This window comes from Cibotium barometz, chromosome 55 (assembly GCF_041138505.1).
Source record: "Cibotium barometz isolate CiBa-2024 chromosome 55, ASM4113850v1, whole genome shotgun sequence".
Lineage (NCBI taxonomy): Eukaryota > Viridiplantae > Streptophyta > Polypodiopsida > Cyatheales > Cibotiaceae > Cibotium > Cibotium barometz.
Window position 1 is genome coordinate 31836828 of NC_141100.1, and position 27900 is coordinate 31864727.

At 45.3% G+C, this 27900-nt stretch overlaps 1 protein-coding gene across 2 annotated transcripts in view; it reads left to right on the forward strand.

Annotated features, from left to right (window-relative positions):
- The window catches only part of LOC147607619 (guanine nucleotide-binding protein subunit beta-like), a 61250-nt gene extending 33574 nt beyond the window's left edge, over nucleotides 1-27676 (forward strand). For both annotated transcript variants that reach the window (XM_086790468.1, XM_086790469.1), the window contains exons 5-6: nucleotides 26900-27013; nucleotides 27161-27676. In XM_086790468.1, the coding sequence (XP_086646594.1) occupies nucleotides 26900-27013; nucleotides 27161-27196 (150 nt within the window). In that variant the 3' untranslated portion in view covers nucleotides 27197-27676. The remainder of the gene's footprint in view (nucleotides 1-26899; nucleotides 27014-27160) is intronic.
- Nucleotides 27677-27900: the final 224 nt, after the last annotated feature.

The following is a 27900-nucleotide window of genomic DNA, read 5'->3' on the forward strand; positions in this document are numbered from 1 at the left end:
TAAAAGGACTGTTCTAATTTCTCAAGGGTACTGTTGATACCTCTATGTCCTCCAACTAAGGAGTCATGGGCATCATGGAGAAGAGCTGATCGCTTTTCCCGAATGACACAGAGACGGTTCTTGAAGAACAACCAACCGTTCTGCACTGAATAATGGCCAGGCTCATAAGTGAGGGCCAAATTATACTGAGTACCAAACTCAGGGGAGTCGACATACTGGTCTTTCATGCTATCTAGGTCCTTCCCCGTGATTTCGAGAATGGTGGACTTCTGAACTGCCTAGATGTTGGCCTTTCGACTAAGAGGATCTGCGACTGGGTTATGCTTACCAGGGATGTACTCGATCCTTCCTCCAAATTGTTGGAAGAGTTGACTCCACTTGGCTTGCCGATCACTCCACTGGGCACTTGGCATGGTTTGAAGTCACTTAAGTGCTTGGTGGTCTGTTTTGACTGTGAAGACTTGTCCATAAAGGAAAGGCTTCCAATGTTTGAACGTTGTGATCACACCCAAAAGCTCTTTGTCATAAACCGAATAATTCTTTTCGGCGACATCCAACTTTCGACTATAGTAGGCCACGGGTCTGTTGTCCTGCTGGAGAACTGCATCTATGGCTACATTGTTGGCATCGGTAATGACCTCAAAAGGTTCATCCCAAGATGCTAACTTCAAAACATGCGCTTTTGAGGCAGCTTTCTGGAGTGCACGGAATGCATCAAGCGCCTTGCCTATGACTGAGACTTTTTGTTTACGAGTCTTCACCCCCTTGAGCAAGTCAGTGAAAGGTGCTGCAAGGTTGGAAAACTGGTGAACATGGGTGCTGTAGGCTTGACAAAGACCTACGAAAGAACGGATCTCTTAGGCAGTGTAAGGGATGTCCCAATCTAAGATCTCCTGAACCTTTGAGGGGTCCAATCGAATCCCATCGGAACCAATGATATAGCCCAAGTATTGAACCTCTTTAACGCCGAAGATAAACTTTTTGGCATTTATGTAGAGCCCATTATCTCGCAAAAGTTGCAAGAATTTCTCCACATCTTTCTCATGCTGCTCCGCAGTGGCTGAGAATACAAGTATGTCGACAAGAAAGATGAAGAGACACTTATCAATGAGGACTGCGAAAATCCTAGACATCATTTTATTGAAGGTTGCTGGTGCATTTGTAAGCCCAAAAGGCATGACTACGAACTTGTAGTGACCACGCTCTGTCTGGAAAGCTGTTTTTTAGCTTCAAAAATGCGGACATGATGGTAACCACTCTTGAGGTCGATCTTAGTGAAAAATTTTGCACCGTCTAAACGCTCCAAAATGTACTCAATCCTTGGCATAGGAAACTTATTCTTAATGGTGAGTTTATTCAATGCCCTGTTGTCACCAGCCTGGACATTTCCCAGTCTGAAAGGGGTCTGGTGGACTCCAGGATATTTAAATATTTGGAAAGTACAAGCTTTGGGAATGGGGGATTATCCTAGAATACCAAGGACCACACTCCTAAAATTTAGGAGAGTTGCTATTTTTGGCCCGACTCCCATGGAAATTCTGTTCGCGTCATTACATCTGGAATTGAGCAGATACCAAGAGTTGGCAAAGTGCCTATGACAGAATGTCTACCAGTTGGGATATTTTTAGAGGTAAAGATTATGGAAGGACCCATCTCTTAGATTGGGACATGTGGCAAGAAAGTGGACCAAAGTGAGACAAGTGGCCTGACACTTGTTATAAAGTGGATCAAAGTGAGACAAGTGGCCTCACACTTGTCACTTCAGCTATTGTGTGGCTCTCCACTTGTCATTGTAGCCTTCTCTTGCCATTTTAGCTCATGGGAGGCCTAAATCTATAAATTGGAGCCCTCTCTCTTCATTAATAGAGGCTCTCTTGCTGCACAGTAGCCTCTAACACCGTTACAGGCTGCCCTAATGATGGCTACTCTCTTTCTCTCTCTCTTGAAGGCTGCCCATGAAGAATACCGGCTGTTGGGGACTGTTTTGGAGGCTTCCATCGCCAAGAAATACTGAAGGCAAGGGTATTTAATCATTTATTATGATTTCTAGCCATTGTACTTGTTGTACCGGCATTTGTACTTGTACTTGCTGTACCAGCCTTGTACTAGCTGTACCAGCTTCTATACTTGCTGCACCACCCATTGTACCGGTTGTATCAACTTCTGCACTTACTGTACCTGCTGTACCAGCCACCGTACCGGCTGTACCAGCCCTTGTATTGGCTGTACCAGCTTCTGTACTTGTTGTACCACCCATTGTACCGGCTGTACCAGCTTCTGTACTTGCTGTACCTGCTGTACCAGCCACCGTACCGGCTGTACCAGCCATTGTACCTGCTGTACCGGCTGAATGGAGAGTTGTACTTGCTGTACCCTTTCTATTGCATGAAGACCCGTGGTTTTTGGGGAAGAATCAGTACCCACACGGAGGTATATGGATTATATTGTTGGCTCGGCATTTCTACAGCCTATGTTCCGGCTTGGTTGCCTCGTGTTGGGCTGTGTTATGGCATTTGTATATGGATAATCCGGCATCTCCCGTGGGGAGAGTAAGGCCCTCAAAGCTTGTACATGATATTATTCTCCTTGGGTAATAAAATACTCCAAGGGGGGGGTCGGCCCATTCCGGCCTTTATGGTGTCACACGTGCAAGCTCCATTTTCAGCATTTGTGGATGTTTTGTCCAGCTTTATGTTTTATGCAAAGTGATGATGGATATGTGTTAAGGCTGTGGCCATGTTTACATGTTTTAATATGCATTGATGGTATCAACAAGTGTGTCAAAGGCCCTAGTCCCCTAGGCACCCGCCACGAGTTTCATTGGTATTAGAGCATAGGCTTTCTTGGAAGCGGAGGCTTCCTTCTATCAATAAGGAAGAGAAAAGATCTCAAGTGGGGACCACACTTACCATCATTGCTGTTAAGCATGGCCAGCCGCTTCATAGCTTATGAAGCAAGAGCATGAGCAGTAGACAGCTTGTTGATCTAAGGATTTATGAATTCACAAAATTTATCTTGGAAGTATGGAGTTGGCTTTATGTGCACACGTTTAGCACTCTTTCCATATGGATATTGTGGATTATATTATCAAGCATCAAGCTTATAGGCAAGCTATATGGAGATATATCTCGGGATATCTTAAGGATATGGTGAGGAGATATTTCTTTTGGCTTCATGATCAACCTGGTAAAGAACAGCTAAGTATACTTTGAGTTTGCAAAGTTGGTGCTTTTGCTATTTACTATGAAGTGTTTTTGATGTTCACTAACCCTTGCATAGCTATGCAAGGAGAAAGGTGTTGTTGTTTGCCTTGAGATGGTTTCAGGGAAACATTGTTTATGGCTCCCTTTAATGGGATGAACTCTTTTCATGGCTCTCTTTATTGGGATGGATTATATCCATGGAGATTTCTTTCTTGGACGAGATTTATATAGATATTGGGCTTCACAAGCAATTTCTATGGACGAATCTGTCCGAGTTTATAGAGAAGAAATCTTTGGATATCTCATGGATATGATGCTTTTATGGATAAAGTCCACCTCTACTCCAAGGTGTGTGGTTAGCACAGAGTATGTGGTAAGAGTTATGGTATACAAGGATTATGGTATACATGTCTATGGATTCTTGGACTTCTTTTCTAGGGATTTGGATCCATCCTCAGGTTTATGGATTATTATTTTTGGTTCCCTTTATTTGGGATGCATTGGACTTATGAAACTCATGATTCACATACCCTGTGTAGTGTTCTCTTGTCCTACGTGCTCTCTTGAAGATTGTTTCTACCATGTGAGGGTGGAACAATAGAGAGCAGATGGAAGGGAACATGGGCACTTCAAAGGGTAGTGACAAGCATAACATACCCTGTGTTGGGGTAAAGGCACTATGCCCACCCTTATAGTGTGTACAAGCCCATAAGTTATAGTACATAGTACACTTAGTACTTTTAATGTACTAAGTGCACTATGTGTACTAGTGCAATATACATGTGTGATAGGGGAGTCACACACTCATATCATTATGAGTTGACTTATCCCCACAACTCTCTCTCTCTCTCTCCCTTGTTGTTTCTCTGTGTATGTCTCCCACACATGAATTAACCTAACCCTAATTCCTGTTTCTCCCACACAACTGGTATCAGAGCCTTCAATTGGAGCCATGGTCATTCTGCTGGTCGTACCCTGAGCAAGTTGTACCCTGTGACTGATATCAGCTGGCTGTCACCCTCATTAGTCTACAGCGCAGCCTGTGTGTAAAGAGGAGAAGCGACTACCCAGGCAGGCAGCGCAGCAGGTAGCCTACGCTGCCCAACAGGCAGCCAATCAGGCGCATACCCAGGCGGGTGCCCGTCAACAGCAGGCGCTACATATTTTGGACACCGTGCAATCATTAGCAGGCGAAGCTGGAGGCGAGCTCGTAAGCGGGGTAGTGGTCCACGTAAAAGCCAGGCGTGTTAAACGCTAAGCGTCACTGAAGCGAGAGCAGCGCCTGGCCATTAGCGAAGGGTGCCCGTCGACTTCAGGCGTGTTAAACGCTAAGTGTCACTGAAGCGTGAGAAGCGAGCGCTAGGCAAAGGCGTTGGCGTGAAGCGAAGGCTACTAGGCGAGCGAAAAGGGTTGGGCGAAGGCGTTTGCGAACTCACGCGGGCTACAGCCGGGTTGTGTGGCGCTAGGCGAAGCTAGGCAAACGGGCGTTGGAACACACACAGGCGTGTCAGCGCTGCCAGGCGCCTACAGCAGCGCTCGCAGCAGGGGTCGACTAGGTGTCAGCTCGAAGCTAGGCTGAGCCGGCCACCTAGCAGCACGGCGAAGCCATAAGGGAAGCAACGCTATTAGTTATGCGAGCCTGCAAAGACACCAGCGTGCGCTGCTGGGAGTACAGGCAGCAACCTGGTACTGTTCGCATCACCGCCACGGGCTTTGCCTCACCTGCGCAGTTCGCCTCTTCCAATGAACCTTTTCCTTACATGTGAGGAGTTTTCATCAGCACAATCTTTCTGCAGCAGCACCAAATTCATCAACCCGCCTGCAAATCAGAGAAAAATCAGAAAATTACAAGGTATTCTGCTTCAATTTTTTTTTGGGATTTGCAATTGAGCAAGTACAGTAATCAATTGAGCAGGTACAGGTGCCCAATTGCTCAATTTTTGAGCAAAATTGGCAAAATTGGGTGACATTGGTCACAATCAGGATCAATTTGTAGGAAATTGGTCACAATCAGGATCAATTTGCAGGAAATTGGATGTCAAAATTTGGGGCTTTTGATGTAATTGTGCAATTAAGCACTCATACATGCTGTATGATGTGAGAAATCGCACATTTGGGCAGAATTGCAGCAAATTGCGGCAAATTGCAGTGCAAATCAAGGGGCTTTTGTGCCGATTGGATTGATTTGCATGCAGGCAATCGCATTTGATGCTGTGGATAATGTGTTGATGCCTTACAAGCACTCAATGTGCCTGTAAATCAAGGGGCTTTCATGTATTTGATGTATATGTGGCCAGGGGAAGCATCGTGAACACTCTGGATGCCTTCATGTGCGTCAATGTACCATGTATGATCAGAAATTGATCTTAAATCAAGGGGCTTTTCAAGTTTTTATGCTTGTTAAGCTTGGCAAAGCAGCAGGCAAGACATTTATGCCTTGAATCCTCAAAAATCAGCTTGCAGTCAAGGGGCTTTTGCCCAATTTCTGTTCGGGACTGTTGTATGCAGTGTACAGGACTGTAAAAGTCTGATTTTCACTCATTTGGACAGCCAGGAGAGCATTTATTGCTATTGTACCTGCTGGTACAGATTTGGCATAGCTTTGTGCAAGTTTTGGCATGGCTGTACACTGTTTTGAGTGACCAAAAGGTTCAATTTCAGCTGCTGTACTTGCCGGTACAGGTTTGGTACATCATTTGTGAGCAATTGGTACTGTTGTACAGTACTTTGGAAGGGCAACAGAGCACATTTAAGGTGCTGTCCAAAATCTGCAGCAACCAGATTTTGGTGATTTCATCACATAAAGTGGGAGAAAAGTTGCATTCTTGCTTCCGCAGTGGGAGATAAAGCTTGGGAGAACAACAGTGAGCACTTTGTGTGCTTTTGGTGCAGTGTTTGCACATTTTGCAGGGAGTCAGGCATTGACAGGTTGCATTTTGCTATGGCAACCACAGGTGAGAGCTCTTCATTGCTTCACATCAAGAAGCTTGAAGGCTCACATAACTATGATATTTGGCAAACCCAGTGCTACAATGTGTTGCTCCAGAAAAAGCAGCACAAGCCTATCAAAGAAAGGGGTGTAAAGCCCGCTTCTCTTACTGCTGAAGAGTGGGAAGATATGGATGAGCTGGCAAGATCTACTATCATGTTGTCTGTGTCAGACTCATTAAGAGAAGACAGCTTGGGGAATGTGGCAGAGATTGCAGGACTTGTATGCCCAGCAAAGTGCCTCAAGCAAAGTGTATTGGTTGAAGAAACTCATAGGTCTTCAGATGAAGGAAGGGGCATCTATGACAGCCCATCTAAATGAGTTTAATGGTATTGTCAGCCAGGTCATTAATCAAAAGTTGGCAATGGACGATGAGTTCAAAGCCACTTTTTTGTTATGCACTTTGCCAGAGAGTTGGGACACATTTAGGACAGCCACTAGCAATTCGCATGCTATGCTGTCATATGCAGATGTTGAGGGTGCTCTTCTTCAAGAAGAGATGAACAGGAAAAACAACTCTGTTGGAAAGTCCAATGCAATGAATGCACGTGGGAGATCCCAACAAAGGGGAAAAAGCCAAGAACGGGGAAGGAGCAAGTCTCGCTCCAAAAAGGATTTGGAATGCCATTATTGTGGCAAGAAGGGACACATTAAAAAGCAATGCTCAAATGGAAAAATGATCAAAAGGAAAAGGGAAAAGGCAAAGACAAAGACAAAGATGAAGCCAAAGGGCAAAAGTGGAGTCAAGATTGAAGAAATCAATGTGTCACATGCAGGTGGCAGTGAGGATGAGGTCCTATTTACGTCTTCACTTGATGCCCATTCACTTCTTACAGGTGGTCATGGTATATGCACTCATGGATCATTGATTCAGGTGCCTCCTTTCATGTCACAGGTTGCAGAGACTTGTTTGTCAGGTATACTGCTGGCAATGAAGGAGTGGTTTATTTGGGTGATAACCATGCATGCAAGATTCTTGGCAGAGGTGATGTGAGGCTTGTGTTTTCAGATGGCTCACAGCTTATGCTCCATGATGTCAGGCATGTGCCTGAGATCAAGAAGAATCTGCTTTCTACTGGACAGCTTGATGATGCCGATTATGTTACCACATTTGGTAGTGGAAAGTGGAAAATTAGTAAGGGCTCACTGGTTGTTGCCAGAGGCTCTAAGGTGGACACTCTTTATTTCATGCATGCAGGTGTTTGTCACCATGCTAATGTAAATGCAACCGAGCTGCCGGAAATCTCTATGTGGCATAGCTGGTTGGGACACATGAGTGTCAAGGGAATATCACACATGTATATTGCACTAGTACACATAGTGCACTTAGTACATTAAAAGTACTAAGTGTACTATGTACTATAACTTATGGGCTTGTACACACTATAAGGGTGGGCATAGTGCCTTTACCCCAACAACCTCCCACTTAAAGGCAAAGTGCCCTTAAGTAAAGGAAAAGAAAAATCAGCATGTACATGATAATATACAAGGCCATATCAAGGCTGAAACTGGCCTCATCCAATGCCCATCAAGTGTCTGCAATGAGCAAACCGCTCCAGAGGCAAACTCTTTGTCAACAGATCAGCCGGGTTGTCATCCGTGTGAATCTTAACAAGCTGAATTTGCTTGTTCTCTATCACCTCTCTGATGAAGTGATACTTCACATCCACATGCTTCGTCTTTGCATGAAAGACAGGGTTCTTTGCCAACTGGATGGCACTCTGACTGTCACAATGCAACAATGGATCATCCCCTGTATATCCCAAATCAACCACTAACCGAGATAGCCATAATGCCTCCTTGCAAGCCTCTGTGGCTGCAATATACTCGGCCTTTGTAGTAGATAAGGCAGTGCACTTCTGCATCCTGGATATCCATGACATAGCACCTCCTGTGAATGTAAACACATAACCGGTAGTAGACTTCCGGTTATCTGGATGACCGGCATAATTCGAATCCGTGTAACCATGCACTAATGCATCCTGTTTGCCAAAACAAATGCACATATCCTGTGTGCCCTTCAGGTATCTCATGACACCTTTCACTGCTTCCCAATGCTTCTTGCCAAGGTTGGCCATGTATCTAGAAACCACTCCCACTGCAAATGCAATGTCCGGCCTAGTAGCAACCATGGCATACATGAGACTGCCACAAGTTGAAGCATACGGAATCTTGCCCATATCAGCCCTGTCTCTATCTGACTGTGGGCTGTCCATAGCACTGAGTTTCACATATGGAGGCAAAGGAGTACTAGTCTTCTTCCCCCCGTCCATATTGAACCTCTGCAAGACTTTGCCAATGTATTCCTTCTGAGACAAATACAACACATGCTGATTTCTGTCCCGAAGTATCCGCATACCCAAGATGTGATTTGCATCACCCAAATCCTTCATATCAAAGGTTTGATGCAGCCTCTGCTTCAAGGTATCCATCTCCTTACGAGATTTCCCGGCAATCAACATGTCATCAACATACAAGATGAGGATCAATAGACTGCCATCCAAAGCTTTTTTGGTGTACAAGCAGTGATCTATGTCACTTCTCCTGAATTTCTGAGATTTCATGAATGTATCAAATTTATGATACCATTCCCTTGGTGCCTGTTTGAGCCCATAAAGACTCTTTTTCAGCTTACATACAAGCTTCTCCTTTCCACTCACTGCATAACCCTCTGGCTGCTGCATGTATATCTCCTCATGGAGATCACCGTGAAGAAAAGCAGTCTTCACATCCATCTGAATCAAGTCCAGATCATCATGCGCAACCAAAGCCAACACAGCTCTAAGTGTGGTCATTTTGACCACTGGAGAGAAGATCTCATCAAAGTCCACACCATATTCCTGCTTGAAGCCCTTAGCCACTAACCTGGCTTTGTATCTTGGCTTTGCATCTGGTGCAACTTTGAGCCTGTATACCCACTTGCATGGCAAAACCTTCTTGCCTGCAGGCAAATGCACCAACTTCCATGTTCCATTTTTATGCAGAGAATCCATCTCTGACTTCATGGCATGCTCCCATAGAGCCTTGTCTGCCCTCTGTAAAGCCTCCTTATAACATGAGGGCTCCCCACAGTCAGTAAGTATCAAATAGTCAACCCCTGGAACAAACCTGTCAGGGGCTCTGGAGGGTCTTGTGGACCTCCGTACCCAATGACCATCATTTGCAGGTTGCTGTCCAGCCTGCATATCACCCATTGGTGGCTCCTGTTCCATGCCATAAGGCTGAAAAATCATGCCCGGTATCTCCTCTAACTGTGGTATATCCATAGGGATATCTTCTGCCATCTCTGGCTGTCCATTTGGACCATTTTCAGCACCATTTAAGGGCTGGTTTTCCTGCTGTAATGGCTGATTTACAGCCCTTTGTTGTTGTCCATGATGTCCATCATCATCAAAGATGACTCTGCCAGGCTCCTGTTGCCTTGCAGGCTCCTTATACATGCATGTTTCATCAAAAATGACATCATTGCTGCGTATAATCTTTCTATTCACGGGATCCCAAAGTCTATACCCCATTTCACCTTTGTCACCATATCCTAGGAATATGCATTTGTGAGACTTAGGATCAAGTTTGGTGCGCATTTCCCTGCGTATGTGCACGTACGCAACGCAACCAAACACTCTCAAGTGCTTGTATGACGGAGGCTTCCCTGTCCATACTTCTTTTGGCACTTTCCCACCAAGCCTCGTGTTAGGTGACCTGTTTATAAGGTGAACGGCTGTCATAACAGCTTCAGCCCAAAAACCATGAGGTAACGCAGCATGTGACAACATAGAACGGACCTTCTCTTGTATGGTCCTGTTCATCCTCTTTGCTGTCCCGTTTTGTGGAGGATCATAAGGAGTAGAGAGCTCCCTCTTGATGCCTTTAGCATCACAAAAGTCCTGAAACTGTTTGGACATATACTCTCCACCATTGTCGGAACGCAAAGCTTTCAGTGTTTTGCCAGTTTGATTCTCAACAAGAGCAACAAACTTCTGAAACACTGAGAATGTATCACTCTTCAAACGAAGAGGATAGACCCACATCTTGCGTGTGGCATCATCAATAAAAGACACACAGTATTTTGCCCCTCCCAAAGAAAGCTGAGGCATCTCACATACATCTGTATGCACAAGCTCTAACTGAGCATCTTTCTGTCCAAGAGCTTTCTTGTGGGGGCACTGTAGTTGCCTACCATATATACAATGTTCACAAAACTGAAAACTTGAAAACTTTAGAGAAGGCAAGTAACCCAAACGAGACAATTGCTCCATTCCCTTGACACTCATGTGTCCCAACCGGCTATGCCACATAAAGATTTCCGGCAGCTCGGTTGCATTTACATTAGCATGGTGACAAACACCTGCATGCATGAAATAAAGAGTGTCCACCTTAGAGCCTCTGGCAACAACCAGTGAGCCCTTACTAATTTTCCACTTTCCACTACCAAATGTGGTAACATAATCAGCATCATCAAGCTGTCCAGTAGAAAGCAGATTCTTCTTGATCTCAGGCACATGCCTGACATCATGGAGCATAAGCTGTGAGCCATCTGAAAACACAAGCCTCACATCACCTCTGCCAAGAATCTTGCATGCATGGTTATCACCCAAATAAACCACTCCTTCATTGCCAGCAGTATACCTGACAAACAAGTCTCTGCAACCTGTGACATGAAAGGAGGCACGTGAATCAATGATCCATGAGTGCATACCATGACCACCTGTAAGAAGTGAATGGGCATCAAGTGAAGACGTAAATAGGACCTCATCCTCACTGCCACCTGCATGTGATACATTGATTTCTTCAATCTTGACTCCACTTTTGCCCTTTGGCTTTACATCTTTGGCTTCATCTTTGTCTTTGTCTTTGCCTTTTCCCTTTTCCTTTTGATCATTTTTCCATTTGTAGCATTGCTTTTTAATGTGTCCCTTCTTGCCACAATAATGGCATTCCAAATCCTTTTTGGAGCGAGACTTGCTCCTTCCCCGTTCTTGGCTTTTTCCCCTTTGTTGGGATCTCCCACGTGCATTCATTGCATTGGACTTTCCAACAGAGTTGTTTTTCTTGTTCATCTCTTCTTGAAGAAGAGCACCCTCAACATCTGCATATGACAAGCATAGCATGCGAATTGCTAGTGGCTGTCCTGAATGTGTCCCAACTCTCTGGCAAAGTGCATAACAGAAAAGTGGCTTTGAACTCATCGTCCATTGCCAACTTTTGATTAATGACCTGGCTGACAATACCATTAAACTCATTTAGATGGGCCGTCATAGATGCCCCTTCCTTCATCTGAAGACCTATGAGTTTCTTCAACCAATACACTTTGCTTGAGGCACTTTGCTGGGCATACAAGTCCTGCAATCTCTGCCACATTCCCCAAGCTGCCTGTGTAGTGTTCTCTTGTCCTACGTGCTCTCTTGAAGATTGTTTCTACCATGTGTGGGTGGAACAATAGAGAGCAGATGGAAGGGAACATGGGCACTTGAGAGGGTAGTGTGAGTTGGTGGCCGAAATGCCTATAAACTATGTGTACCAGAAATGCTTATGGAACACCAGGTTATTTATGCCTGCGAGTGATTGTTTTATCTTGTAACTTGAGCCCACCTCTCATCCAAGGTGTGTGGTCAGAGTACCAACACGGAGTGCAAGTGGTAAAGTGGACATGACGGGACTTATGTCTATGCCAAGGGTCATGTGGACCGATGTCTTGTTGACAGGAGACTTATTTTGTCTCGCCCAATTACTTGGGACATGGATTATGATATCTGGACTTATGGGACTGTTTTGTCTCGCCCATTTACTTGGGACATGGATTATGATATCTGGACTTATGGGACTGATTTGTCTCGCCCATTTATCTTGGGACATGATTATGATATCTGGACTTATGGGACTGTTTTTGTCTCGCCCATTTATCTTGGGACATGATTTTGATATTGGTATTATGGAGACTTATTTAGTCTCGCCCATTTCTTTGGAACATGGATTCTTCAGTTATATTGGATTTTTGAGACTGTCTCGTCTCGCCCAATCGATGGGACATGATTATATCTTGAATATATGGCTTGAAGCTTAAAGTTGCGGACAACTTTTAAGAAGTTGGGAAGGATGTCACCAGCCTGGACATTTCCCAGTCTGAAAGGGGTCTGGTGGACTCGAGGATGTTTAAATATTTGGAAAGTACAAGCTTTGGGAATAGGGGATTATCCTAGAATACCAAGGACCACACTCCTAAAATTTAGGAGAGTTGCTATTTTTGGCCCGACTCCCATGGAAATTCTGTTCGCGTCATTACATCTGGAATTGAGCAGATACCAAGAGTTGGCAAAGTGCCTATGACAGAATGTCTACCAGTTGGGATATTTTTAGAGGTAAAGATTATGGAAGGACCCATCTCTTAGATTGGGACATGTGGCAAGAAAGTGGACCAAAGTGAGACAAGTGGCCTGACACTCGTTATAAAGTGGATCAAAGTGAGACAAGTGGCCTCACACTTTTCACTTCAGCTATTGTGTGGCTCTCCACTTGTCATTGTAGCCTTCTCTTGCCTTTTTAGCTCATGGGAGGCCTAAATCTATAAATTGGAGCCCTCTCTCTTCATTAATAGAGGCTCTCTTGCTGCACAGTAGCCTCTAACACCGTTACAGGCTGCCCTAATGATGGCTACTCTCTCTCTCTCTCTTGAAGGCTGCCCATGAAGAATACCGGCTGTTGGGGACTGTTTTGGAGGCTTCCATCGCCAAGAAATACTGAAGGCAAGGGTATTTAATCATTTATTATGATTTCTAGCCATTGTACTTGTTGTACCGGCATTTGTACTTGTACTTGCTGTACCAGCCTTGTACTAGCTGTACCAGCTTCTATACTTGCTGTACCACCCATTGTACCGGTTGTATCAACTTTTGTACTTGCTGTACCTACTGTATCAGCCACCGCACCGGCTGTACCAGCCAAGCTCCATTTTCAGCATTTGTGGATGTTTTGTCCAGCTTTATGTTTTATGCAAAGTGATGATGGATATGTGTTAAGGCTGTGGCCATGTTTAAATGTTTTAATATGCATTGATGGTATCAACAAGTGTGTCAAAGGCCCTAGTCCCCTGGGCACCCGCCACGAGTTTCACCTGTAGTCTACACAAAGGCGTGCAGACTTGTCCTTCTTTTGGACAAATAGGATGGGTGCAGCAAATGGTGAGGAAGAAGGTCGAACGAATCCGGCTCGGAGGAGCTCAGATAACTGTCTTGCTAGCTCGCCCTCTAAAGTCTTGGAAAGACGATAGGGGAACCTGCTAGGAGGTTTTGATCTAGGGACCAAATTGATATGATGGTTCTCAGGATGTGATGGAGGGATCGTCCCTAAGCATGATGTCCTGATGTCTGGCCAGGAGGTTTGCTAACTGTGGGACTGAAGATGAGATAGGTGCTACCGATGAAGTAGAGGCTATCTGAGCACGAACATAAAGTAGTGCCTCCTTCCGCTCCCTTGCGGATAGCTCGTCGGGCCTGGAGGTGCGAAATCAATGGGATGCCAAGAATGCTTCTATCCTCACGAATCGTGACGGGCTTAGGGAAACCTTTACAGATAGTAAAAGTATCACGTCTCCAATCGGGAATAGGCTCATATTGGCGAAACCACTGGATTCCTGAGATCATGTCACACCGCAAAAGAGGCGAGACAATGAAATCTCGTTGGAATGAGGCCTTCTGAACTTCAAAGGCAAACTGTTGTGCCTTCTGAGATATGTGGGTGCGGAGACTAGGTGTGAACTCGTCCACATCCAGATGATATGGTACTAATGTGCGGCTCATCTTGTTAGCCAACTGGGGAGAGATGGCGTCCTCAGAACTGCCCATGTCAAAAAGGACTACAAACTGTCGGCCCTTGGCAGAGCCATAAGCTCGGATGAGGCTTTTTTGTGCAGCATCGCTTTCACCCTCGTGCTTAGCATCAAATACCACCGATGGCATAGGATGCATAGAAGGTAAAAGCTGAACTGCATTGGTGGTAGTAGGCGGGGCTGGAGGAGCTGGAGATGCTGTGGCAACTTTGGCTGAAGGTGCTTTGGAGGCTTGCTCCGCTTGCCATTTGTGGCAATTCTTCTTACCATGCTCCATGATATGACAGAAAAAACATATGTTTTCTGACTGGTATTTCTTTTGCTCCTTTGGAGGAAGATAATCTCCAGTAATGCCTGCTTTAGCCTTTTCATCAGGGTTTTCTTAGGCTTAGATTCTTATCTTTTTTACCCCTTGAACTGGAGCTATTACTGCCATCCTTCTTAGCATCTTTAGAAGATGCATTACCTTTCCTTGGCTGCGCAACAAATTACTGCTGTTGCTGGGGTTTGGTACTGGACTGTGATGACTGCTTGGGCTTGCCTCCGTTCATCTTCATTTCTTCGTTTTGAGCGAGAGTCAAAGCCCACCGGTCATATGTACTGGATTCAAAGTTACGAACTGTGAACCGGATGTTGGGATCTAATCCACGAATGAACTGATCCTTCTTGGCCTGCTCAGATAGCCCTAACTGTTGTGCTAAAGTGATAATCTTTCTAGAAAACAGAAGCACTGGAGATCCGTTCTATCTGAGTCCATAGAACTCATCTGCTAGACCGGTCATATATTGGGGCGGGAGGAATCTGGTCTTAAGGTCATGAACAAATGTATCCCAGCTAAAAGCTGACACCTGTGGTCTAGTCTGTATGAAGACTAGACCAATGTTGCCACCAAGTGACTGCCTCACCTGTAAGGTGGGGAGCTACTACGTGGACTCTATTATGAGGATATGTGATCCTAGCTAATGGACAATGAGCAGTAAATTGATGAATAAACTAATTAACTGCTAAATGATCACACTTACCATCATACTTACTAAAATTCGGTTGACTTCGAATGACGGTAGTCGATGTTGCGGGTTGGTGGCACCCGAGGCTAGGGACACTGAAGAGAGGTGCTGGTATCTAAGATGCATGGCCTCCTTTTCTCTTTGGTGCTTGAGTAACATACGTTCTCGTTCGAGCTCTCGTTGGTGCTCCCGAGTGGCGAGTACAGCCTGACGCCGGTCTTCTTTGATCTTGCGTTGGGCTTCCACATAGTCCCGTCTATCTGCTTTTTCTTGCTGTTTTCTTGCTTCAACTTTTGCTTTTTCTTGCTGCTTTCTTGCTTCAGCTTTTGCTTTTTCTTCTCTCCGTCTAGCCTCGTCTTCTCTTTTTTGTTGTTTTATCTGAAAGAAGAGGGAGATGTAGTCGGGGATTGCTGGAGGCAGAGGAGGACGTGTTGCCGTTGCCTCCAAGAGTTGGAGGCGCTCCATGAGAAGCTGGTTCTGAGCTCTGAGTAGAGCTATGGTGTTTGCTACAGTCGGAAGAGCAAGGTCTCCTTCGGTCTTCCGGCTGATGGCTACTCTCCTCTGTAGACATGATGCTGAAGTCGGTGGTCGTGCCGGAACGCAATCTGATCATCCAAGGATGCCCTCACGCTAGGATACGGTGTGTGTGGACAAGCTGAATCTGATACCAATGTAACATGCAGCGGAAGTATTCGTAATTTGAGGATCTTGTCACACAAATGCTCACACTGTCTTTTGTATTCTGAGTTTCATGAGTTTAGCAATCCACTTTAAGACTTCAAACTTTAAGAGATTTGAGAGAGAGAGATGGAAACTGTACACCGTATGGGGTCCCAAATTAACCACTGAAGGGCCCGGGGTATCCCGTTACTGGAATAGTATTTGCTTTATTTCTTTGAAGAGACTGGCGGTGGACTGACGATAAGCCAAATGCAAGATCTAGGAAGACTAGGAGTCGGGTTGAACTGTACACGGCTGTAGAAGCACCAATGATGACCAATCTCGAGCCTATGCACTCTTCCCAATGAATGTAGGAAGGTTGCAAATCTGAGGCTGAGAGAAGGGACTGATTGGGACTGTTCTAGACTATGTATGAATGCTGAGTTTTACCTTCACCAAGCGGCTATAGCAAAACGATGCATATGAGGGTGCTAAAAACTCTATGTATGCTGAAAACGCAAGGGGAACTGAGTGCTGAATGCTGTAGATGCTGCATTTTACTGCATAGAGGCTGAATTGCTCAAGCGTGGATGCTCCTATGTGCTGATGAGGAAAACAATGAGGTATGAGTCGCTGAATTCTGCAATCGCTTTATGCTCCTTGTGCTGAAGGCTCTAGGCGATGAGTGCTTCAAGGCTGATTATGATCTGAATGAATAATGGATGATATGCTGGGCTATTTATATGGACATGGGGTGCTGGTCGGCTGGCTACAGGGCTGGCCGATTGCACTTGTCCAAGAGAAATATATAAGTGATGTAAAAAATGCCCAATAAATGTTGAAAAATATGGGAATAATACTGGATGAATACTGATGATTGCTAGATGATATCTGAAGGCTTGTGCAATGGTCTAGATGGCCTACATGCATATGGAATGAATGCTATGCATAAATGCACACATGTCCTGATGGAAACTCTAAGGCTTCTACTGACTCTACATGCATGAATGCATCTCTTCAAGTGCGTTAAGGGACTTCGACTAACTGACTGACTGTCTAAGGCTGAGAATGACCTACGTGGCTCGTGCCTGAGTTATCCTGGACTGAGGATTACAATGGGGTCACGGCGTACGACAATTATCATCCTAAAAAGGTACTAATAATGTACAATGTTGCACTGATGATGATGAGCCATCTTGTCACCATGCACTACAGTGTAGAGTGCATGTGACATGGTGTTTGCTGACGAGTTGGTGTGGCGTGTGAACAGGTGGTAAGTGTTGCCTTTTTGGCCTTTTTCAAATGTAAATCTATAAAGTAGTGTAAACCTCAATATTTATAAGGTTGGGTGTTCACAGTGCACACATATTTTAATAAACCATGCTTGAGGGCTTATTGTTATAGTTAAAAAAAAAAACCACCCATGAAGCTTGGTATATAAAAAAAGCCTTAAAAAAAACACAAAAGCTACATAAACTAGTCGCATAAAAGAAAAAAAAACCACATGCTTTTTATTTAAAAAAACACACTCTTGTTTTTTAAAACCCCTAAATCGAAGGTTCAAAAACGAAAGCAACGCGCGTTTTTATATATAAAAAAAACGAAGTCTTAAAAAAAAAAAAAGATCCGTCGACTGTGTGCTTTCCGCGTTTTTCTGCAGCAACGATATCGTCAACTGGAGTTGGTGCTTGCGCATACTTGCCCGCCTGCGTATACCTGCGTATACACGCATATACCTGCCTGCGTGCTAATACCTGCGTGTGACTGGTTCAAGGTTCTTTTGGCTGGCTTCTTCTCTCATAAGGGCTGCGCAGCCACACAGGCGACACGCAGCCACACAATTGCCACACAGACACACAGCCGTCGATACTTCCTCTCTCTCTCTCTCTCTCTCTTACGAATTGGTACAGCTGACAGGCTTTTCTTCTCTTTCGCTTGTTGAAAAAAAACAGCCCTTCTTCTTGCTAAGCAAGACAACCCTTCTATGACCACAACTTTTAAGTCCTAACGATAGAAACATAACATGCTGAATTCTAAAAAACAGCAGTATGCACGAAAAAACAGCAGTCTTCTCGAACTCATACCTTTTCTTCGGCCTCTTTTTCTCTACCTATTGACTTGCTCGTTCACGAGGCTTGCTCTGATACCACTGTCAAATCCCCATAGGATCTCCTCGTAGAACGCTCTTGGTACAAGACTCGAAACCTGCAAACAAACCAAACAAACATGACGGGGATGCAGGCTTGACTCACCTCCCAACCTTGACAGCCGTGGGCAAGCCCACAAGTCTAGGCTGTCCCCAGCGAGCCACGAGCTGAGCTAACTAGATGGACGTACCGACCAATCTCTACCTCGTGACGTCCCATACCGCCACGAAGCTACCCTTGCGGGCCTCGAGATTGCTGCCGGCCTCGGCTGCATAAAGTAGGTGCACGTCTGCACTAGATCCAGGCTCTTGACCATAGAGCTCTCACAAAGACACGCGAGACTCTATATGACTAATGACTAACCTTGGCCACCCTTTTATAGGCTTTTGGCCGGTCATCGGGCATCCACACTTGGGTGCCCACCCGTCCATACTTGGGTGCCTGCCCGTTAGTCTATCCCTAACTCAGCTCGTTAATCAGCCTACCTAGCTCCAAGCTTCCCCAACCTCGAAGCTAGTCTTGCGTGCGTGTAGCACACGGTAGATACACACTATGCACATGACAACCTACCATCAGCACCGGCCGTTGTTGCTCCTGAACCCGCCATCAGACATGCTGCCGGCTGCTGCTCTTGTACCCGCCATCAACACCGGCTACTGTTGCTCCTGAACCCGCCATCAGCACCGGCTGCTGCTGCTCTTGTACCTGCCATTAGACCTGTTGCCGGCTGTTGCTCCTGAACCCGCCATCAGAGCTGTTGCCGGCTGTTGCTCTTGAACCCGCCATCAGCACCGGTTGTTGGTGCTCCTCCTGAACCCGCCATCAGCACCGGCTGTTGCTGCTCCTATACCCGCCATTAGACTTGCCGGCTGTTGCTGCTCATGTACCCACCATCAGTACCGGTTGCTGTTGCTCCTGAACCCCCCATCAGGTCTATCGGCTGTTGCTTCTGTATCCGCTATCAAGACTGGTCGCTGCTGCAACCCCCGCCTCTTCTTCCGACTATCCTCCTGCTGCTGTCTGCACCAACCAGGACGGCGTTAAAGGGGACAGTCTCCTCTCCTTAGATCCTAATTTGAATCTCAATCAGGTACTTGTTTTTGTAATTCAAATTTAGATAAGATTAAATTTAAATGTTGTTTCTCCAAGTCTTGTGTAGAAAATCATTACCACCAGTTTCCTTCACCATGGAAGGCCACTGGGATGGTGATCTTTCCCCGTGAGTGGGGTTTGAGGAAAACTGGGAGCAAAGCTGTCAATGGGGTTTGAGGGAAATTGGGAGCAAAGCTTACTTGGGAGCACCAATATCACTCCCTCCGTGGTGCCTCACCCTGCCAGGTGTTAGTACGGGCGTGCCTGTTGGTGCACGGTCCCGAAGGACCAGTGAGGGGCGGGTGTTCACCCAGTGAAGGTGGGAGAGTGCCTGTGATTTGGTCTACTCCGACAACCAATTCTTCATCGACAGAAATCTTATTGTTGTTTCAGTTGTATTCACTCCATGTTATGGAGAAATCTGGCCTTGGGGCCCTTAAACACTTATACATATAAATACTCCAAGAAATACAAACTGTATTGAGGGGGGGGGGGGGGGGGGGGGCGGGGCCTTTCTGGCCCCAATGATGGTGTCAAGTGTTCTTTGTCATTTCCAGTTTTAATGTTGCAAGTATTGTTCCATTGTTTGTATTGGTTAAGTGATCTAATAATGTGTAGTTTATGTTCCGATTTGTAGGCCTCCCATAGGGAGTGGTTATAGTGACCCAACTTGGCTACCTAAAGAAGTGAGAGCATCTGGTGGATGGTAATACTACGGTTTGGAAAAAACACCCAACCCTGTCGGGAGAGAAATCACATCAAGAAGAAAGCCAACAAGAAGTAATGGAGGTACAAAGCTTCCAACGCGACACACCAACAGAAAGCACGCTTTCGCCAAGCACATAAGTGCTCCTAAGAATAATTAAATTCTCTGAAGATGCAGCTTGCCGCAGAAAAAGAGAAGCCCAAAGAAGGCATCTGAGATCTGGTATGGATCCTCTATACTATGGAGGAACAAAGAAGAAATGAGGAAGATAGACGAAGAAGAAAAAAGTAAAGACGAAGAAAGACATGAAGAAGCAAAAAGAAAAGCAGCAGAAGAAAAAGAACAGAGACGTGCAGAGGAACAACGAGATAAGGAAGCCACACACAAATATGAGGAAGACCAGCGTCGTCGACAAATTGGCGACCGAGAGTTACAAATTGGCGACCGAGAGTTTTAGCAAAGAGTCGATTGGGAGGCTATGCAAATCTAGCGTCAACAGATGATGGCACAGATTCTGGCATCCCTCTCGCAGTCGGTGTCGAATACCTTGTCCTCCACCAACAGCAGCATGATCACACTTACTATCATACTTACTAAAATTTGGAGAGGTTCATATGATGGTGGTAGTAGGGGCACTCAATTTATTCATCAATTTGAAGCACATTTTCCTTTAGCTGAAATTACAGATCCACAAGACAATCTATGTGGCAGCACCCCAACTCACTGGGGAAGCTATTACTTGGTGGCAGCATTGGTCACAACTTCACATGCCAATTCCAATTTCGTTAGACTACCTTTGTAGCTGACCTCAAAGCCCGTTTTCTTCCACCATAGTACATTACCAATCTTGAGGACGAGTTTTACAAACTCACTCAGGGTGGTTCCCCTGTTTTGACCTATTCCAACAAGGTCAATTACAATGGTCCAACAGTTGGGCATATCGAAAGGAGATAAGCTTAAGCAGTTCATTTGAGGTTTAGACACTAACATTAGGTACCCAGTTAGGAATTTTGAGCCTCAGACTTATGCACGGGCACTAAGCCTCGCTCAGAATCAAGAACTGATGCTGAGCGGCGGTAAGCCCAAGGAGGTATAGTCTACCCCTAAGCCCCAACAACAGTCATCTACCCAGGGTAAGGGGGCTCAAAACAGCAAAGATCAAAAGGACCAAAAGAAAAACTCTTAGGGTCAATCGGGCAATAAGAAGGATTCTATGCCCAAGAAAACTCCCGAGGAAAAAGCTAAGGAGGGCATCACTGGAGTTTATCTCCAGTCAGATGAACAAACATGGTATTGGACGGAGAACCGTGGTTTCTTTTGCCACATTGTGGGACACGGGAAGAAAGATTGCACTAGTTGTAGGCTGAAAAGTCCGCTAAGGCATCCACTTCCACAGTAGCAACCGTAGCAGCCCAATCCACACCTCTGCCATCAGGCTCTAATGTTGTTCAGCTTTTGCCTGCTTTGAATTTAGTGCCACCATTGGTATTTGAAGATAAGCACGAGGGTGAGGCTGAGGGATAGACAAAGGCTCTCATCCATGCCTATGGCACTGCAAGGGGATAGCAGTTCATTGTCCTCTTTGACATGGGCAGTTCTGAGGATGCCATCTCTCCGCAGTTGGCAAACAAGATGAGCTGTACCTTGGTTCCTTATCATCTAGATGTGGATTGGTTTACCCCTGGTCTCCATACACACATTCCTCATAAAGCTCATTAGTTTGAGTTTCAAGTTCAAAGGGCAATCTTTCAGCGGGATTTCATTGTCTCCCTTTTTAGGGTGTGACATGATCCTCGGGATCCAGTGGTTTAGACAGTATGCACCCATTCCTGATTGGAGGCAAACAAGATGAGCTGTACCTTGGTTCCTTATCATCTAGATGTGGATGGGTTTACCCCTGGTCTCCATACACACATTCCTCATAAAGCTCATTAGTTTGAGTTTCAGGTTCAAAGGGCAACATTTTAGCGGGATTTCATTGTCTCCCTTTTTTAGGGTGTGACGTGATCCTCGGGATCCAGTGGTTTAGACAGTATGCACCCATTCCTGATTGGAGGCAGGACACTTCCACTATCGTTGAAGGTTTTCTTGAGCCCATCATGATTCGCTAGGATTGGAGCATCCACTCATTTTCCATATTCAAGCCGAACGCGCCATTAGAAAAGGAGTAGTGTGCGTGTTACTATATGTCCGCTCTCAGTCTAATGCAGTTCAAATAGCACCTGCAATGGAACAGCGGATGGCTGGTCTTTTGTCTCAATACAACAACATCATGTTGCGAGACGACCGCCCACCCAATCTCCCACCCACTAGACCTGAGGATGATGGCATAGAGTTGGCTCTTGGTTCATAGTCTCCCAACAAGTTTCCCTACTGCCTTTCCAAGGCATTGGAGAGTGAGCTGGAGCAGCAGTTAGCCCAGCTACGGTGGTCTAGATTTATCCGACCATCATCCTCCCCATTTTCTGCTCCCATTTGGTTTGTGCAAAAGAAGGATAAGTCCACACGCTTACATGTGGATTACAGAGCGCTCAATAGCGCTCAATAAGCTAACAGTTAAGAATAGATTCCCCATGCTCAGAATAGAGTACATCCTCGAACGACTCAATGGTGCAAAATTTTCTCTAAGATAGATCTTAAGAGTGGCTACCATCAAGTCTGGATCTTTGAGGCCAACATTCCAAAAACCGCCTTTAGGACCCAACGTGGCCACTGCGAATTTGTGGTGATGCCCTTTGGACTCACCAACGTACCAACGACGTTCAACCAAATGATATCTGGAATTTTTCGAGATCTCATTGACAAATGCGTCTTCATCTTTTTAGATGACATCCTTATCTTCTCAGGGACTGTGTCACATGCACTCTGCACTCAGTGCATGGTGACAAGATGGCTCATCATTAGCAGTGCAACAGTTGTACATTATTAGAACCCAGTAGGATGATATTTGTCGTACGCCGTGACCCCATTGTACATCCTCAGTTCAGGATAAGTCAGGCACGAGCTACGTAGGTCATTCCTCAGCCTTAGCGGGTCAGTTAGTCAGTCAAGTCCCTTAACCCACTTGGAGAGAATCATTCATGCATGTAGAGTCAGTAGAAGCCTTAGGGTTTGCATCAGAAAGCACTCTGCATTTTGCATAATATGCATTCATATACCTGTGCATCATTTAGAACATCTCAGAAGCCTTAGGGAATTTACTAGGATTTATCTAATATTTTTTCCATATTTTATGGTATTTATTTAGCATTTAATGTCATTTATAAATATAAACTTTATTAAATAAATGACCAGCCAACTTGACCAGTCGCTAGTTAGTATAAATAGGCTTGCGTAGGGCTTAGTTCTCCCATTCAGTCTTCAGTGAGCTAGGCACCTTCCTCCTCAGCACTAGGAGCATTCCCTGCCTTCAGCCTAGACTGGTTCCTGCCCTTTTGGAGTTTGTGTTGTGCTTCAGCCTTCTTGCAGTCCCCTTAAGCAGCCCACAGCTCCACAGTCATCAGGCGCAGCCCTTCTTGCAGTCCATTCAGCAGCCAGCAGCTCCACAGTCCCTACAGCCATCAGGCGCAGCCATCTGTACCCCAACGCAGCAGTTCTGTCCCTTCAGCCCATAGGCGCCTGCATACAGCACCTTGCCAGGCCCCAGTATAGCAGGTTCCCTCTGTGTTTGAGCATAGATCACAGCCAGCAAGTATTCTGGACAGTTCAGTCCTGCTTTTGCAGATCTACAGCAGTTTCCAGCATTGCGTTTCAGTCTACAGTCTGCGTTTCAGTCCAGCATCAGTTCTACAACAGTATTCCGCCTTCTGTGCAAAATCCATACATGCAACAGTCATCTGGTGAAGGTAACATATCATTCATAAGCATTTACAGCATAGTTACATAGCTTAGAACAGTCCACCGCAGTCCTTTCTCAGCCTCAGGTGTGCAGCCCTTCCTCATGCCCTTGGGAAGAGTGCATAGGCTTGAGATCGGTTCATTGAGGTGTTTCTACAACCTTCCGATCCTCCGAGATCTTGCGTTTGGCTTATGTACAGTCCACAATACTATCTCGTTACCGGGATAGGGGGCTCTTCAGTGAGTAATTTGGGACCCAATCTGGTGTACAGTTCTCATACCTCTCTCTCTCATCTTTTTAAAATTTGAAGTATTAAAATGGATTGCTAAACTCAAGAAACTCAGGATACAGAAGACGGTGTGAGCATTTGTGTGATAGGATCTTCTAATACAGACTTCCGGTGCATATTACAGACTGTAGAGCAGCATGAGCGAGATGTGGATCTTTGTCAAACACTGAATAATTCTTTTCGGCATTATTCAACTTGTGACCGTAATAAGCCACTGGCCTACCATGTTGCTGTAAAACAGCTCTAATGGCAAGGTTACTAGCATCGGTAATCACCTCGAAAGAATCATCCCATGACGCCAACTTCAAAACTGGTGACTCAGAGGCAACTTTCTTTATTGCTTGGAATGCCTCTAGAGCCTTGCCCATGACCAGAAACTTTTTGACGACGAGTCTTTACGCCCTTGAGCAAGTCACGTGAGAGGTGCTACAAGGTCAAAAAACTTATCCATGTGTGTGTTGTAGGCCTGACAAAGACCGACAAATGAGCGGATTTCCTGGGCTGTAGTGGGAACATCCCAACTAAGAATGGCATGTACCTTTTCAGGATCGAGGCTAATACCTGATGAATTGATGATGTATCCCAGGTAATGGATTTTCAATACTCCAAACTCACTCTTCTTAGCATTGATAAATAACTCTTTGTCCTGCTAGAATTGCAAAACTGATGATCGCTCTTAAGCACTTCCTTTACGAGAGGGACTTCATAGTTAAGACAAATCACCAGGTCCTTAAATGGTTGGAAACCATGCCCAGTGTCCAATGGAGTGACAGTAGTCCAGATGGAGTAAATTGTTCCAACAATTTGGGGGAATGATTGAATATGTCCCTGTCAAAAACAACCCGGGGTGAAGCAAGGATGCCCACTGCCTCCCACTCTCTTTGGCCTCTACATCGAGAAGATTTCGGCCTTCATTGATAGAGGGGAAGGAGGCGTATCACTAGCAGATATCCTTGTTTCCATACTACTTTATGTTGACGACATTGTGCTTATTTTGCAGATTCTCCAGAGGCTGTCTAGAGGCATCTTGACACATTCCAAGACTTTTGTGCACAATGGGATTTCACAGTAAAACCTTGGGAAAACCAAGGTTATCGTCTTTAACACATCCCCTCTTTTCAAATATCGACTGAGTTTCATCTACATGGTGCACGCTCATATGTGTAGTTGGGAGTCACGTTTATTGGACCGGTCTTCTTGATGAGCCACGCTTCAGAGGCTAGACTGATGCGAGGGTATGCTTCTCTCGCTCTCATGGAGAGGCAATGCTTCTAGGCCTATTTCCAAGAACCGAGGACCAAGATGTGGCTATTTGACACCTTGGTCACTCTGCCGTTGATGTATGGAGCACCCTTTTGGGCACGCAGTCTTACAATGGCTCACATACATTCACAGGATCTGTGCCATGGCTCCCTGGAGACTCCGGAGGTTCGCCCTATAGTCCTCCCAGCAGCTAGCAATAGATGGGCATAAGTTATGGTATAGCCTAAGACTTAGGATGGATCGTCTCCCGCCACTCTAGTATGACCCGTACTCCCCATTCATTAGGCTCTCTCAGTATGATAGGAATTGGGTGATGAGATATGATTTATTGGGACTATACGTACATGATACTTGGATCACAACACATGAGCCACTCTCACACAAACAACAGTACGACATGGATACTATCATACTTTCATGAGGCTTATAGAGGATGGTTTCATCTTCAAGGCTAGATATCTTGACATATACATGTAACATGCCATGCGGATTGTAGTAGGCCAATTGCAGGTGGCATCACATTGCTTTAGGATAGAGACAAGGAGAGCCATGCAGATACCTCGAGGAGAGGATATGCACTATGTGCGAGCGGGAGGACGAGTCAGAGGAGCACCTCATATGTAGGTGCATCGTATATTATGAGATTCGAGGGAGGTTCCACTCTCTCTTTAGAGAGGGGTTTGGACCCTTATCTAGGATCATGGATTACCTAGATTAGTGGTGCCTAGGTCTCTTCCTACTAGAGCTTAGCCACAGAGACTCACTAATTAGGGAGTCGAGACCCCATGGGAGACATCCACCCTGGCCCCAGGCGACCATCACTCAGTTCTTCCGACCACGAGAGGATGCCGCACCAGCCATGGATGACATACCCATAGCCTCATCGAGCTGCACATTCTTGAGTGCCCGACCCCTGCCAGACCCCACTCTGGTGTGATTCTTAGATCGGGCCATGGCACTACAGCGAGCCTGACGTCCTAGACTCCTTGGACCTCGCCAGCAACACATACATCATCCCCAACTTGAGGACATCTCTCTCTTCAACTTGAAGACGTTTGATATAACTTTCTCTCTCTCTCTCTCTCTCTCTCTCTCTCTCTCTCATAGGTCATTCTGGCCTTTTGAAGATGTTAATATGACATTTCATTTCTCTCTCTCTCTCTCTCTCTCCCAACGACCATGTACATGGCATTAGTAGTTATGACACATGCATTTGATGTGACACACCTATGAATATGCAGGGCACACCTGGACATAAGATAGCAACCGACAGGTAGAGTTGGACATCACAAAGGACACATGGCACTTTCACATGACAATGATGACGTGGCAATCGGGTACAAGTGGCCGACAACAGTACTGTTGGCCTACTAGGAGCATCGGCGCATATATACATGGGTAGCCAAATTGTCATATTCATTTGCTTTCCTCAGTGTTGTACTTCATACTTCGTTTTTCTATAGGCGAAATGCTAGCCGGGAGTGAAGAGTAGGTCATAGGGCTGTGATTTGATGTCTTCATTCTCAGCCACATCTTGTACTTGAATTTCAGTTGTATTACTTCTTGTACATAATACAAAGCAGTAGTTTAGGACTCTTGTGTGTGCTCTATGTGTGACTCCTCCTCACTCTTCTGTGCAAATGAGGGTTGACAATGCTAGGTGAAGAGACTTCCAATATGCATGACGCTATATGATAGGACTCTTGTAGGATGTTCGTGAAGGCTCCTCTCGTGTGGAGCTGCATTATTGCCTTATGCCACAATCACAGTAGAGCAGCCTGCTGAAACTCTCTATTAGGGAGTCTAGGAACATGAAGGAGATGCCCCACTCTCTGATTGAAATGGGTAGTTTTTGTTTTGAGGAACAAGTTTTCTGTTTACAGGTGGTTGGTAATCTGAAGAACCTGCCGAGTTCACATTCAGCACTCGTAAGCTGCCTAGGTTTAGCCTCTGATGGAAGCGCAATATGCACAGGAAGCTGGGACCGAACCCTGAAGGTTTGAAATCTTTTGACTGCACTTGTGTGATTCGCTTAAAGCTTTAGAGGCAAAAAGTTTGTGCACAATCAACTATGTATGATCTCATACTTTCTGCCAAATACCACCAACACTATTTGGCACACTGATGCATTCATTTATTTGCAGATTTGGGCCTTCAATGCAGAGCGGGAGAGAAATTAATGTACCTGGATGTTTCTGGGTGGGTCATTTTGTTTGCAATTGGCTGAATTGTCTTTGTGTGTACGATAGTTGCATGCCTTTTTGCTGTCATAGCTGTCTACTGGAGGCTTAATCATGTCAACTTGCAAGGTAGCGCCTTTACAGCCTAAAGCTCACTAAACTTGCTCATACCAAAGCTTTATCCAAATGGGCCTTGAAATCATTTGTTTACAGGTGTGGCCTCTGCACATGAGCACGTGCACTAGCCTTTGACACCTCTTGTTGTGCAGTTGCATTTTACATAATAGTCAGAGATGTGGAAGTGTGCATTGTACTGGTTTGATAGCAAAAGTGTGATAATCAGGTCTAATTATTCCTCCAAAGATTTTGATGGAGGCCAATTATTAATCTTGATATGACTGACTCATGGAAAATATAATGGGCATTTGGTGATACTGCCTGGAACAAAATTTAGCATGATATTGATGTGAATTTTTGCTCTGGTATTTGGCATTTTGGGCAGTGTTTTGTGGACACACCTAAACATACTCTTGATTAACAGAGATCGTTTTTGATAGAATACATTACATTGGTGTAAATTTAAATGCAAGTATGTGGCACTTACGGCAGAGCTTTGTGGGCATTGCTAGATATACCCTTAAGAGGAAGAGAGATTGTTCTTGCTAGAATAGCAGGTGGACATTGCTGTGTCCATCTCAAGAAGG